Raw genomic sequence first — 15,002 nt, forward strand, 5'->3', positions numbered from 1 at the left:
CACAAGATGTCGGTAGAGGAAGAATTATGGCCCAATGTTTTAGATGCTTTGACACAAAAGCTGAAAAAGATTAACCTACCCCACCAAGTGGCAAATGTTAAGACTTTTGAGGACAAGGTATTATTATATTAATATACGTGGAATACTGTCTATAATACGATGCTTTGACACAGAAGCTAAAAAAGATAAATTTACCCCCACCAAGTGGCTAATGTTAATACTTTTAAGGACAAGGTATTATTTTTTTTAATATCCGCGGAATACTGTCTATAATACGATGCTTTGACACAAAAGCTGAAAAAGATAAATTTACACCACCAAGTGACTAATGTTAAGACTTTTGAGGACAAGGTATATTATATTAATATCCGCGGAATACTGTTTTAATATATACGTGAAATACTGTCTATAATACGATGCTTTGACACAAAAGCTTAAAAAGATAAATTTACCCCACCAAGTTGCCAATGTTAAGACCTTTGAGGACAAGGTACCATTTTTTTAGTATCTTAGTTATTTATTAACTTGTTTAAAAGATCTTTCCAGTATAGCTTCGAAACCGATAAATATTAAATATCCGCTTGATTATAAATGTTTCTCAGCCATACTGAAAAATCAAGTATTGCATATGTTTACAGACCTTTTTCCACGTTTATTAATATTTTGGTGTATTATGATTTTGGACCTTGTCCTAGGAATATATTCCTTTTGATAACGATTATAGAGTTGCTACGCTTTCTAAATCGTATCTGCTAATAGGAAAATTCTAACATATTAAAATAAACCTAAAGAGTTAACCGTTCTAATTATAGAAAAGTTCTTGAAAACCTAACTGTAAGATAGAAGATTGCAACATTTATCTTGATAACCGCTGAACCGACATGGTTCTCCTTTACAATGTAGCTTCTCATACATTGTATAATTATTTAGATTGGAAAAGTTCTTGAAAACCTGACAGTAAGACAAAAGATTGCAACTTTTATCAGGTAATACAATTTTTTACATTATGTTAAGGTATTTTGTTTGAATCTCGGAACAAAGAGCGTCATAACTAAAGACTTGTTTTTATTTCTGCTATTGTTGTTGTTCTTTTGACATTTGTTACATGGCATTCAAAAGAAATGGATGACAACATCCATTTTATACGAAGATTTTAATATAAAGTTACAGTAAGGCCATCAAAGCAAATGGAAGTAAAAACTGAGCATAAAGGGTAATTGTACTGTATTAATAGATCGATTAGCCATAGTTTCTGATTGTTCGGTCCTAAGTCGTCATGGAGTACATATAGTTATCCCCTTTCCTCTCCTTAATATTTAAATTTGGTAGGCCTACATTCCCTTTTTTACCTCAAAATTTTAAAACCCATTTTGTCAAAATCCTGTGCAAAATTGCAAATATTTTTTCCAGTAAATGTGCGGAGGTGCAACACATGAAAAATGGGTCCACAGCTTCAAGACTCCGGGATAAAGGAAACGAAAAGTTCAAGCTAAAAGACAATGAAGGTAAATATAAAGTTTAAAGGAAGGGGACTTTGGAATGTTAATTACACTAGTCCCCAAAGTCTATTGATAAGGTTTTCTTATTCGTTGGCCTAACAACCTTGGGAATTTTTTATTGAATTTGGATTGGTTGGTTTTCTTTGAGTGTCCAAATCTTTCAATCCCTTAATTTAATCTACAAAAGAGGTAATTTTGTGTAACATCATTGAGGATGTACATCAATTTATCGGCCGTTGTCTTACCCCTTTAGATACCTGTCTGTAATGTTGTACATATAAAGTATACCTGATAACCTCGGGTGAGGTGGTGATCTTCCTGGGCTGCACAGCCAACTTGATGATCACCAAGGCCAGACTCTAGGTCCGTCACCTCATACCTCATCTTCTCCACCTTCCCCGCTCTCTCTCTCTCTCTCTCTCTCTCTCAATAGAGCTTACAGTATATACAGTATTTACCTAAAAATAAGTGTGTATATATATTTACATTATGGTTGCTAATACTTATTCAAAATAGCTAAATCTTTTGGTTTTCTTGAAGAATTTTACTAAATCCCTCAGATTGAGTTCCCAAAAGTGTTTAGCTAATATAATGTTATTACCGAAGATGTTTACCCTTATTTGATTGTATTTGGGACAATTTCCTAAGATGTGTTCAATAGATTCAATGGGGTCATTGCAATGTTCACATGCTTTTGTGTCAGCAAACCCCATTTCTTTAAGGTGTTTGTTAACACATGCATGTCCTGTTAGAATTTGAGTTATGTACATGACATCTCTTCTTGTCCAATTTTGGATAAAATTCCAGGCTTTGTTACGTATGCTGGGTAGCATCATTTTTGTCTGCCTGCAGTCTGATTTTTTCTTCCTGGTTTGCCATTTTTTCTGATGTTCTCTTAGTCCCCATTCCTTAATAGTAGAATTAATGTACGTTAGCGACACAGGTAAGTATGGTTCTGGCCTGGTCCTATGGCTGTCGCCTCCATAGGAACCTAGCTTGGCAAGTCTGTCCGCCACCTCGTTGCCAAGGTGGCCGACATGACTTGGTATCCAGTTTACATTAACAACATTATCTTTGCTAAGAATATTAAGAGCATTCTTTGCATTAAGAACACTCTTGTTGACCACTGTGAAATTACTTACAGCCATAATGGCGGCCTGACTGTCAACAAAAAAGTTGATAGTGTTGTCCGAAATATTGAGTTGAATAAGTTTTGCCGCAGCTTGTTCCAGTGCTGATAATTCAGCTTGGAAAACAGTGGCGAGCTTACCTAGATGATCAAAGTTTTGTGCCTTGATATCTGTTGTACCTTTACAAATGTAACCATAACCGCTACCTGCTCCTGTTTTGGAACCATCGGTGAATACATTTATTGTATTTGGGGTTCTGGGTTTCATATGAACTTTAATACTTTCCATTTCTGTCCTGGATTTAATGCTGGTGTTAAAATCACAGGTCTCCCTCTCTTTAAGAAGAAGTTTGTCCGTTGGCATTGAAATATCTTGTATTTCTTTGCTTAATTCAGTTACAATAACTGAATGATTATACTTACTATGGGTTTCTCCAGGTTTATGTTTCCAGTTTCCATTCCTTACTAACCTGATGTAGCTTTTTAGGGCCACTTCCTTGAGATGAATCTCAATGGGTCTGATGTCTAGGATGGTCTCCATTGATTCTGACCCTGTGGTGCACATTGCACTAAGGGTGAGGCGGCAACCTTGTCTTTGAACTTTTTCAAGTTTACAAAACTTACTTTTTTCTATGGCAACCTTTAGCCATACAACACTTGCATAGGATAATATAGGCCTAATAAGGCTGATATAAATCCAGCGACATACCTTAGGTTTAAGTCCCCAGTTTCTGCCAATGGTTGACCTGCACATGGCCAGAGTCTTGGTGGCCTTGTTTGTGATGTTCTCAACGTGTTTACACCAGGTCAATTTACTGTCTAGGGTGACACCTAAATACTTAAAATGTTGTACCACCTCTATTTGTTCACCTTGTAAGAACAATATGGGGTTTCTGTACTTTCTTTTCAGTGTGAAAACTATTACCTTGGTTTTTTGGCCACTGAAACTGAGGCCGCTATCTGCGGCCCATTTTTCTAAAATTTTTATGTCTTGCCTGAGTCTGCACTCTATGGTGCTCATGTCAATACCTGATATGATATCCACAATATCATCTGCAAAGCAGTTTATAAGACTGGGATGTACCTGTGGGAACCTGTCCAGAAGGTCATCTGGCTCCAGGTTCCAGAAAATGATACTTAAAATACCTCCTTGGGGGGTGCCTCTAGTTGGTACCTTCATTACTGTTTCTCCATTTAAGGTTGCAAAACATTCTCTGTGTACTAACATGTATTCAGACCAGCGTACTATACCTGGATCAATACCTTTTCTTTCCATGTTTTTGAGAATACTCTCAATACTTGCCTTTGAAAAAGCAGCGTCTATGTCTAAAAATAGAGCAACTGCAAATTCTTTTTTCTCCAAGGCCTTTTCAACCTTATGAACTAGAGAGTGCAAAGCATCCTCTGTACCTTTACCTTCCTGGTATGAGAAAAGATTCTGGTGGAGCTTGTTGTACTTAAAGGTTGTCTTGTTAAGGTGCCAGAAAATTATACGTTCTAGTCCCTTTAACAAGAAGGATGTAAGACTGATGGGTCTTACCGACTTGGGGTCACTGAGATCTACTTTACCTGGTTTACTAATGAAGACAATTTTTACCTTTAGCCAAGCCTTTGGGATAATTCCCGTGTGGAGACTTTTTCTGTAGATGCTAACTACCTTTTGTACTATAATGTCTATACCTTGCTGTAGCATGGCTGGGTAAATCCCATCTGGCCCACAACTTTTATATGGTTTGAAGGATTTAAAAGCTGCTTTAACCGATTGGGTATTTATTACCTTGTTGACATCTAGATTACTTGGTTCATATGTTCTTGGAATATGGTCTATATTTACCTCACTGTCTGGAAAGTGTGTGTCCAGTAACAGTTTTAGAGTTTCCTCAGGTGTCTCTGTATATGATCCATCTGGTTTTTTATATGTACCAAACATTTGTTTTTTACCTTGTTTTAATGTTTTCTGTAATCTGGCTGCAGAGGTCAGATCTTCTAATTCTGTGCAAAATTTTTGCCAACCTTCCTCCTTTGCCTTCCTAATTTTGTACTTATAATCCCTTTTGAGGGAATTATGTTCCTCCTGGTTTTCCGGTGTTTTATACCTGTTAAACTGTATCCTAGTAGAATGGACCCTTTTTTGTAGTATAGTAAGGTCTTTGTTCCACCAGGGTGGCTTTTTATTTTTTTTGAATTTAAGTACCTTACTGCTACTTAAATAAGACTTAATTATAGCTTCTTCAAGCTCTGTGGCCATTGTATCAATGTCCTCGTTACCTGTGTCCTGAAAATTTTCCTTTAAATCATTTTTAAAAGCTGACCAATTAGTTTTTTTAATATTCCTGTAGGTATCATTTGGGTTATCTGCATGTTCAAGAATAAAGTCAAACTCGATTCTGTTGTGATCAGAGAGAGTGACATCATTGCTGACATGCCAATTTTCAATGTTATCCACAATGTTATTACTGCATAAGGTTATATCTATAACCTGTTCCCTCCTAATATCATTAAAAGTTGGTTTATTACCTTTATTTACAATATGAAGTTGTGTCCCCAGGATCCAGTCCAAAAGTGCTGTCCCCCGGGGGTTGTTGTCTGAGGAGCCCCAGACTTGGTTCCAGCTGTTGGCATCAGATCCTATAATGATACCCCAACCCTTTACCCTGCAATGATCCACCAACTTAATTAGTAAATCACTGGGGGGCGGGGATGGACTATCATATGGTAAATAGACGGAACAATAGATGTTAATATTATTGTTTTGTTTGACCCCAATTGCTACCATGTCCTCATTTGAGAATTGGTTGATGAGCCACGCATCAATTTTTTTACTTACAACGATACATGCACGGAGTTTGCTGTTATTAGTACCAACAAAGAGTTTTAAATCCCTTGAAAAACCTTGTACTTTAAAATTTCTTGCATTAAAATAAGGCTCCTGTATGAGAGAAATGGAGCCAGAGTATTTAATATGCGATTTACTAGTATTATAATTTCTATGTAAAAATTGATCATGTGTAGTCATAGCCGTCACACAGTGATGGAGATTTAACTGTGAGATTTTTATGGCTACACTTGACCTATCCCTACGCCGATTATTGAAAATCAATTTCTTACCTATTCACCATTGTCCATGGCAGATTCCTCCTGGGTTCCTGCCTGTTCCTGGTTATTGTTTTCCAGCTTTTCTTTAGCACTTTCAATTTCATCCATACTAACTACGTCCTCCATATCATCCTGCAGCTTAGTATCAGCCAGGAGATCCTCAAGGCTGGTAGCGCCTTCCAGTACCTTTATGCCCATTTGTCTCATGGCCTTCTCTATGCCACCACCCACAGCTTTGACCTGTGAGAAAAGGGCAACAGAGACCAGATTTCCCTCCTTTATGAGGTCCTTGATCATAAACTCGTCCAACTCTAAGGTTATGGAGAAGTGACCCTTACCATTTACCTCCTTCTTTTTATTAAGAAGTCCGTGGCATACTCTGATGTGTGTCTTTCTTTCATGGCCATCTTCAAAGTCCTCGACTGTATAGTCTAGATGGGGATTCAGGGCTCTGATGAGATCAACAAATTCTTCCCTTTGCCTCCAGAGACATTCCTTTATGCCCTTAATCAGAAAATATCTGTAGGGCCTGCAGCCTGGACCAAAGACCTTATAGCTGTAGTCAGTTCTACCCTCCGGTATACCTGCATTGGGGATGCAATTTAAGATCCAATTCATATAATTTTCATTCTTTAGGACATACCAGATACCTCCCATGGACCGTCCTCTTTCTACCATGTCTTTGACTATATGGAAGTCAGGTTTTTCCTTGGCTGCTATATATGTGTTGGTCATATATAGCTCAAGATGGTTAAAATCTTCCTGGTCTAGATCCGAGTTTGATCTTGTTGACCGAATCTCAATTTTCATACCCTTTTTTAGGGCAGTGGCGAAGGATGATGAGTTATCCAACTTAACTTTTTTAGGCTTTTCCCCTTGCCTTTCACCATCATCTCCACCTTTCCTTGACAGATTCTTCCTCCTTTCCTGAATGTTTACAGAATTAGGTTTTTGCATAGTTTTACTATCAGAGTCTGGCTTAGCTGGAGGATTTTTTCTGCTACTTTCACCCCCTTCCTTTTCACCCTTTCTTCCCTTTTTTGTAGCAGATGTCCATTCACCAACATAGTCATTCTCATTTGTATCGTTTACTTCATGAAGTTTTGCTTTGGTGGATTCAATGGTATCACTCCCGAAGCTTTTGTTCAATGCTGCTCTGGTTTTTTGAGCAGCACCAAGTTCATCTTGAGTGAAGCCATTAAAGCCACCGCCGCCACTTTCATCCATACTAGTTGCAAAGTTAGATAGGTACTTGGAATGGCTGTCAAATGAAGAGTCTGAGCCAGAACTGGATTCTGGCTCACACTCCCCAGCAACAGTCCTGTCCTGCAGTCTTGCTTTCGATTTCTTCAACAATTCTAGGTACTTGGCATTAGAAAAACCTTTTGTTTTCTCACTAGCCAGGGGCAAGGGAGGGTACCCTTCCCCCTGGATAGATAGATTGCTCGAGGTGGGCGACTTTTCAGTCAAGGACTCCTCTTTGTACTCGGCATTGGCTGACGCCTCCGCTTGGGGTGTGCTGCTGGACAGGGGGGACACTCCCATTACCTTACTCCCCTTTTCAGGGGTAGCACCGGTTCCGGTAGTATTTCCCCTGACCAACGGCACAAAGGTTTTGTTTGTACCTTGAAGTCTTGGAGAAGATCTCAAGTTTTCTTGCAGATCCTTAAAATTTTTCAATTTAGAGAGGCTTTCGTTTTCATTTTTATACTTTAATAACAGAGTACTTTTGCTATTACTAAAAGTTCCTACCTTTCTTGCAGTATGAATCCTCTTTTTCTTAGGGGTTTCAACGGACTTCGTCGCTTGCTGGGTGGGGGCTGCCAAAGTCAACACAGCCTCCCCTGCCCCGTCAGTAGCTGGTAGAACGGCAACTACTTTGCCGTCCTGCAGATTGGTTGCGCTGCCGGCTCCGCTGCCAATCTGGGTCCCAGTGTTTCGATCACTGGTAGGTAATTCATTTTGAGAGCTTGACATATCTGAAATGGATGGGGTTAGGTGCCTGTTAAACCTAAAAAATGTGATTTCGACACCTAAAAAAAATCACATGTTGTTTGCGGGAGAAATTTAGATTTTTTGGGTGGTTTGGTTAAGTGTGGAGGTAATATATCTTTAGTTTTATTTAATTTTATTTCACTGAAGGTGTAAAGAGAAAAGAAAATAAGGGAAAAATTTATAGCAGCAGTTCTCCATGCGGGAAAAATGAAAGTGTAAAAGGTAAACAAGAATCAGCTGTGAATATTTTACTTTCAGTGAAAAGACGACATTTGGTTCAGGGGGGGGGAGATAAAACCTAAGATTTTCAGTGCTAAAAATTTTGCCGTATCTTATAGCTAAAGACTACAAAGGAATCAAATATTTGAAGATGAGTCAATTGTATTCTTATAATTGCATTGTAGATCCGTTGTCCAGGAAAGACCACTAGGAGGTAAAATAGCACCTAGTGAATAAAAAAGATATGTGAAAAGGATCAGATATATTTTCTACACACCACCTTCCCCATACATATAAAGTATAATCTTTAATCTAGAATTTGGTAAAAACACACAGACATCCTGATACTTTTATATAAGAATATTCCTATCCTAGGTGCTCTGAAGTTATACACAGAAAGTATAATATGTGCTCTAGAATTTGTTACATTCACACACACATCCTGTTACTTTTATATAACAATATTCCTCTCAAAAGTGTATAGTCCCTTTTTTTAAAAGTATCCAAAGTTTTCTCTTTCAGGAGCTCTAAAGTTATACACTGAAAGTATAATAATGGCCCCAGAATTTGGACCAGAACTAAGTCTGGCCTTTGGTAACAGATCTGCCACTCACTTCCAGGTAATTTGCAATGTGGGTTTGTCTGTTTGTTCATTTGCTTGTCTGTTTTATTTTGTGTTGACTGTCTCTTTGTATGTCTATGTTTTTTTCTGTCTTAACGCCTTTTTGTATGTTTGTTTCTATTTCTGTTGTTTGGTTGTCTGTCTATTTGTCTCAGCTTTTCTGTTTGTTTTAATGCTGTTTGACTGTCTGTTTGTATGTATATTTGTATGTATATTTGTATGTTTGTATGTATATTTGTATGTTTGTATGTATATTTGTATGTTTGTATGTATATTTGTATGTTTGTATGTATATTTGTATGTATATTTGTATGTTTGTATGTATATTTGTATGTTTGTATGTATATTTGTATGTTCGTATGTATATTTGTATGTTTGTATGTATATTTGTATGTTTGTATGTATATTTGTATGTTTGTATGTATATTTGTATGTGTGTATGTATATTTGTATGTTTGTCTGCCTGTCAGAGGCACTGACCCTCACTGTCTGTCCCTATGGGTGTTGTGTGTTTGTTTGTCTTTGTGCTTATCTGTCTGTTTGTTTGTCTGTCTGTTTGTTTGACTGTTACTCTTTCTATTTGCCTGTCTGTGTTTCTGTTTGACTGTCTGTTTGTCTGTCTGCATGTCTTGTCTGATTGTATGTCTTTGTTGTTTGTATGTCTATTTGTATATCTTTCTGCCTGTTTCTATGTCTGTATGTTTGTCTGTCCGTATGCTTGTCTATTTTTATGTCTGTTTGACTGTCTTCTAGTCTTTCTGTTACTTTAACTTTTTAATTAATTGGAAAGTGTTTTTGTAACTTTTTGTGTACTTGATTACTATTAGTAGCAGCGAAAGTACTCGTTAACTGACCGCATCTGTATGTCTGCCTATAAAGAATATGCATCTTCAGCATTTTCTTTTACAATTTAATCAAGCAACATTATTTCGGTCTTTCAATATGTCCTTCTACAGCGGTTACCTAATTGAGCTTGTCTAATGTTGAAAAAAAATAAATCTTCGAAACAAATTTGAAAAATCTTCGAATTTTTAAGATTGAAATTGTATATTTGATACAAATGATTGTTATGTTTGAAGCTTGGAGATTGGTCAGCAGCTTTATGTGATATCAACATGGCTCTCAACAATAAATATCCCAGGAATAATAACTATCTAGTCTTGCTTGGTCTTTAATTCAATCCTATTATATAATGTAGTAAGGTTTTTTTTTGTCTCAAACTTAAGATTTCAGTTACTACTGAACTGATGGTGATGAAAAATTCTCTTTCCTCTCCTACAATTTTTTTCAAATTTTACTATAAAAAAAATCAATTTTATAAATCATTACCTACTTACCATAAACATCTAACTTTAAAACCAAACAAACTGCATTTGAAAATATTCTTTGTGTAGTTCCAAAATTATACAACAAAAGATTCTCACCATTAAGATTACACACCCTAAAAATATGCGCTTCAAAACACAGAGGCCCTTTTCTTTACACAAAGATACAATCCATTGGCTGCGCCCCTATCAGAATATTCTTAGGGAGAACCTTAAACTCATATTTAGTTCTCTTTACTACTTTTACAATGTTATAGTCAATCTATAAAATTTGTATGTTTATATAACTTGTAATTAAATAAGTATAGCTCTCAAGCAAAATATAACAACAAAACTTCCCAGCAAAATATAAAGACATTACTATAAAGCTTCACTTCAAAGTTTAATCTTTAATTTAAGCCCACAGTTGTTTAAAGAATACACCCATGCTTTTTAACGTATCTTTTAGACAACAAGATTTTTCAACAAAGAAATGAGTCACAGCTCCTAATAAAGCCAATACTTCTTTGTACACCTTTTTACAAAACTTCTATTTTTTAGTTAAATTTTCTTTTATCTAATAATCAAAATAAAAACTTTTTACTTTACTAAAAATTCATTTTATATATTATTAGAAAAACCCCATGTTTCATGATTGTAAAAACAACAATTAAACTTTTTGTTGTTATTTAAAATTCATAAAGTTTAGTCATATAATTGTTAGTAAACCACTAATGTATGTAATCTTATAAAAGCCATACCTAACTAAAACATAGCCATCCTTGTTAAAAAGTTAAACAACAAAGCACACTTATAGCTTCTAGAGCTCTCCCCACCTCTTTCCCTTTTGAGCCAACACCTAAACAATTTTATATAAAAAGGCAAATTTCTTTCTAAAAAGTTAGTTCAGTTCTACAGCACAAGCTGATACCAACTGCTCCCCCCAGCCTCCCATAGGTATGGCAGACCGGGTAATTGGTAATGTCTGAATTAAATATCTGTGGCAGATATACTATAAAACTGCCACAGGTATCTATGAAGGATATTATCAATTCCCTAGTCAAGTTTAATATTAATGAATGTTTCTATTTTACCATATTATTATTATATAAATAGTTATTCTTTTTTTTACAATATACTTTTCATCTCTTAAACTTTTTCTTTATAGTTTTAATTACAATACCCCGAAGCGTGGTGCTATATTATTAGTAGGGTCAATTAAGTACTATTCATAAGCTTAAGTATCTACACTTTACCAACTTTGCGAATACACTCTTTATTCTGTTTGTCAGTCCTTCTAAATTCCCTCTAACATTTTTACCTCACATAGCTAAATGTACAAATTTGGTTAACACTGATTCAGTTCTTACTCGTTGGCTTTAAAAAATTTGGGACTTCAGTGAATTTTAATTGGTTAGTTCATCAAGTTGAGTGTTCAAACGTTTCAACCACTAATTGTAATTGACAGAAGGAGTAATTTTGTTAATTATCATTGGGCTTGTACATCAATTTATGGGACATTGACGTATCCCTTTAGATCAGTGGCTTACATTCCATAAAAATCATTCATAAATAGGTAAACAAGATGTTATTGTAAAACTAGAAACTTGGAATACAAGATCCTGCAAAGAAAAGCTCAATGCCTCATCAGATTAGGATCTTTTACTCAAGCTTTAGAGGTAAGAATACTTTTTTTATAGACAGATTTCCACGGATAATAAATTGAAAAATTATAAGATCCTGCAAAGAAAAGCGCAATGCCTCATCAGACTTGGATCTTTTACTCAAGCTTTAGAGGTTAGTAATTCTTTTTCCACTATGGCTTGGACCGATAAACATCCGCTGGATTACAACCGGTTCTTATCCATACTATGAAATCAAATATAGTATCGTATTACAGACAATTTTTCACAAATATTAAAAAAAAATCACAGAATTTATTCCAGTTTTGTTAGCTATGGCCTTTGGCACTAAAAGTGTTACAAATCTGGTTTTAACCTTACAATATTTCATTATAATATCTGCGGAAAGTTGTCTATTTTACACTATGCTAAAAATAAATATTCCTTCTAATATGGTGTTGACAGTGAACCGCAGATACGGAAATGCAAATGAAAGGATTTTATTCTTTTTTTGTATTACTATTAGGGACAAAATCTAAAGGATCAATTTTTTTACCTAGTTACGTTATTGATATGCTATCAAGATATGTTTTGGGATGGAGGTACCCTCCCCAAAAATATTTGTGAAGCTTCCCTGGAAAAAGGTTTATTGAAAAGGAGTACCATATCGCTCGAGCGGTTAGAAAGATCTCAAGCTACATACAGCATAGTGTTTTTTTTTACCTATATAATATCTTAAACTAGCGGCTATGCCCCTAGAGGCCTCTAGCGGCACTTTAAATGTTTGGTGTTTTAAAAAAATGATACGATACCTTAAATGTTGCGAAGGAGTCTCTATCAAATTGCTACGATACTTTGCAATGTTACGTAAGAGTCTCTATTCGAGGGAAATTTTTTTTGATTTATTGTGATTTCTCTTGGAAGGGTGGTGGTACCCTCTCCCAAAATAGTTATAAACCTTCCCGGGACCTATGAGAAACTACCCTGTTAAGGAGAACCCGATCGGTTCAGCGGTTAGCGAGATCCTTCGGTACAAACACACAGACACACAAAGAGACAAACAGACATCCTATTACTCTTAATAATATCTGAAAATTAATATTTTAATTTTCTAGGTGTTGGATAAATGTGAAGAAACTATAGCTGCTGCTAAACTAAAAGAGGATAAGGTAAAAATATTATTTATAGCCTAAGACCATCTCAAGGCTGAAATCTAAAAAGTAAATAGTCTTAAAATATTTTGGGACCTATGTGAAGCTCCTATAAAATGAATAATTTTATCGGTTCAGTATTTTTAGAAATCGTAAGCTACAGACAAAAACCATACCATAGATAATAGGACTAGTTGCTTTTCCGCCATCTTTTAGGGAAAGGCGTGGAAGTTCAGCAAAATAGCCTTAAACTACCCCATGACATGTATGAAGCTTCCGAGATCTTTAGCTTCAGTCAATAAACCGTACTTCTTAATTGATAGGATATTTTTAAGGCTCTGTCAGTGAACCGTGATTTGGATGCGATGAGACAAGAGTTATCAACACTTCTCAGTAAAGAGGATAAAAGTCCCAGGTAGAACCATTGAAATAAATTACAATGGGACTCAACATTTTTATCCACCCTATCCTAGTAGTTGGCTGCAAAACTTTGGGTACTTCGATTGAAATCAAATTTGATTAAACTTGTGGTGTCCAAACTTAACGACCTATTCTTTAGGGGGGTAATTTGGTTTATCATCAATCCTTATGGTTGAAATGTATATTGTATATCAGTTTATCGTCCTTTGTCTTATCCTTATAATTTATTTGCTGACAAAACCAATTGTTAAGGACTGAATCAAAAGAATGTGTAAGTCCTTAGTTTGAAAACCAGAGCCTGCCAGAAGCTAATCCAAAGCCTCTAAGGGCACTTGAGGAGGAGGGGGGGAGTTGAATTCTATAACCCAATTTATTTAGTTCAGCGGTTAGCAGATAGACATCCTGTTACTTTATTATAAGGATTATCTTATGGATTTCTTTGCTGACTAAATAATTTTTAGAACTGAATCCAAAGAATGTGTAAGTCCTGAGTTTGAGAACCAGAGCCTGCCAGAAGCAAATCCAAAGCTTATTCTCAAGGAATTATTATTAAATATTAAGTGTAAAGTATTAGATGGAAAAGTGAAAAAAACACATCTATCTAATTCTAAAGTCATTTTTAGTAGGAATCTCGAGAGGGGACATTGTGTTGTTTATTACACTAGTCCGCAAAGTTTTAAAAGACAGACTTCTTACTCGTTGGCTCAACAACTTTGGGGACTTTTATTGAATTTGATTGGTGGGTTCATTAAGTTGTGTTCAAAAGATACTACACTAATTGTAATTTATAGGTGTCAGGGATAATTATTTCCTGATAATGTCTCACCTCAATAATCAGATAATTCATCCGACTGTCTTAAAGCCCTTGTAAGGTAGCTTCACAACTATCTACTCATTGTGTTCTTAAATAGATACAAAAGTGTAGGAAAAAGATGTGAAAAAAAACTGTTCCAATCCTGAGCTTTAAGATTCTGTCATTTTGTGTTATCTGAAAGTACAAGACTTTCAGTAATTGGGAAAAATTTTAGGGGGGGTATGCTCAGGAATGAAACAATTTATTTAGGCTTGCTTTGCTTCTCATGGGTGTGCCTCTGGTCATCTAAAATAAGAAGATTTATAATGTACATATAGTACACTGGGGGGGCGGGAGAAATGACCTGTAGGTACTCCCATGATTGCAAGCTGAAATATAACAAATAATAATAAATATGTTTTTAAATTTTTATTTTATAATATTTTATCACAATTAATAAACATATAATAATACAATGTTAAATATTTGTTTTTTTTAGTATTTTGATATTTTTAGTTTTGTTTTTATGTTTTAAAGGTTATGTACATGAATCATACAATCATAATTAGTCTTCTTCCCATGGTAAGGGTAGAATGAATGGGTAGGTTTCATTGTGCCTAAAATCATGAACTTTCTGATTGGTCTTCAGATAGATGAAATAGAGAGCGTTAGCATGAAGGCTACTCTCATTTAGCTGATCAATGAAAGGGATCTCATCTTCAGCAAATAGTTTGGCGATACTCCTAGTTCCTCTAGTGGTTTCACGAAACTTATTTTTCCAGTCTGTTCTATACTGGATGCGGACAGTGCGAATAATGTTGTCTTTAGACACTATACATTCAGTTACACGTCCAATACGCCAAATATGATCAGAACTTAGTTCTTCCTGATCTTTCTTAAAGATTACAATATCACCTTCTTCTGGTTGAACTGTTGTTCTGTTCAACCTGGAAGGTCTAGGAACATAATTCATTATATGTTCAGTTCGCCAGACTTTCCACCAGGATTCTGTCATTAACTGGATCTGTTTTAACAGTCTACCTGGTTGGGCTAGTGATGCTGGCCCAGTAGGGGCTCTACGGTTGTTGCGCCCCATTATAAGTCTGTTAGGACTTATCAGGTCAACATGTCCTAAATCATCTGTTTTAGATG

The 15,002-nt window shown here is 35.7% G+C and overlaps 2 protein-coding genes across 3 annotated transcripts in view; one reads left to right on the plus strand and one right to left on the minus strand.

Moving 5' to 3' along the window:
* LOC145326679 (protein-lysine N-methyltransferase SMYD4-like) overlaps positions 1 to 15,002 on the plus strand; it is a 46,461-nt gene continuing 31,459 nt past the window's right edge. The window contains exons 1-9 of the mRNA XM_080170045.1: positions 1 to 117; positions 931 to 986; positions 1,411 to 1,505; positions 8,461 to 8,558; positions 9,640 to 9,699; positions 11,466 to 11,543; positions 12,602 to 12,655; positions 12,973 to 13,052; positions 13,519 to 13,594. Of these exons, the coding sequence (XP_080026171.1) occupies positions 7 to 117; positions 931 to 986; positions 1,411 to 1,505; positions 8,461 to 8,558; positions 9,640 to 9,699; positions 11,466 to 11,543; positions 12,602 to 12,655; positions 12,973 to 13,052; positions 13,519 to 13,594 (708 nt within the window). The 5' untranslated portion in view covers positions 1 to 6. The remainder of the gene's footprint in view (positions 118 to 930; positions 987 to 1,410; positions 1,506 to 8,460; positions 8,559 to 9,639; positions 9,700 to 11,465; positions 11,544 to 12,601; positions 12,656 to 12,972; positions 13,053 to 13,518; positions 13,595 to 15,002) is intronic.
* LOC145327295 (uncharacterized) lies at positions 5,146 to 8,220 on the minus strand. 2 transcript variants are annotated; one of them, XM_080170908.1, is made up of 2 exons: positions 5,737 to 8,220; positions 5,146 to 5,256 (listed from the first exon to the last, which is right to left on the minus strand). In XM_080170908.1, exon 1 carries the CDS (start codon positions 7,699 to 7,701, stop codon positions 5,737 to 5,739), a length of 1,965 nt encoding a protein of 654 aa, XP_080027034.1. In that variant the 5' UTR covers positions 7,702 to 8,220; the 3' UTR covers positions 5,146 to 5,256. The 2 variants fall into 2 exon arrangements, with proteins under 2 accessions (XP_080027034.1, XP_080027035.1); XM_080170909.1 differs by lacking the exon at positions 5,146 to 5,256 and having other exon boundaries at positions 5,737 to 7,389; positions 7,477 to 8,220.

This window comes from Acartia tonsa, chromosome 8, assembly GCF_053477335.1.
Source record: "Acartia tonsa isolate MP-2025a chromosome 8, ASM5347733v1, whole genome shotgun sequence".
In the NCBI taxonomy this organism is placed as follows: Eukaryota; Metazoa; Arthropoda; class Copepoda; order Calanoida; family Acartiidae; genus Acartia; species Acartia tonsa.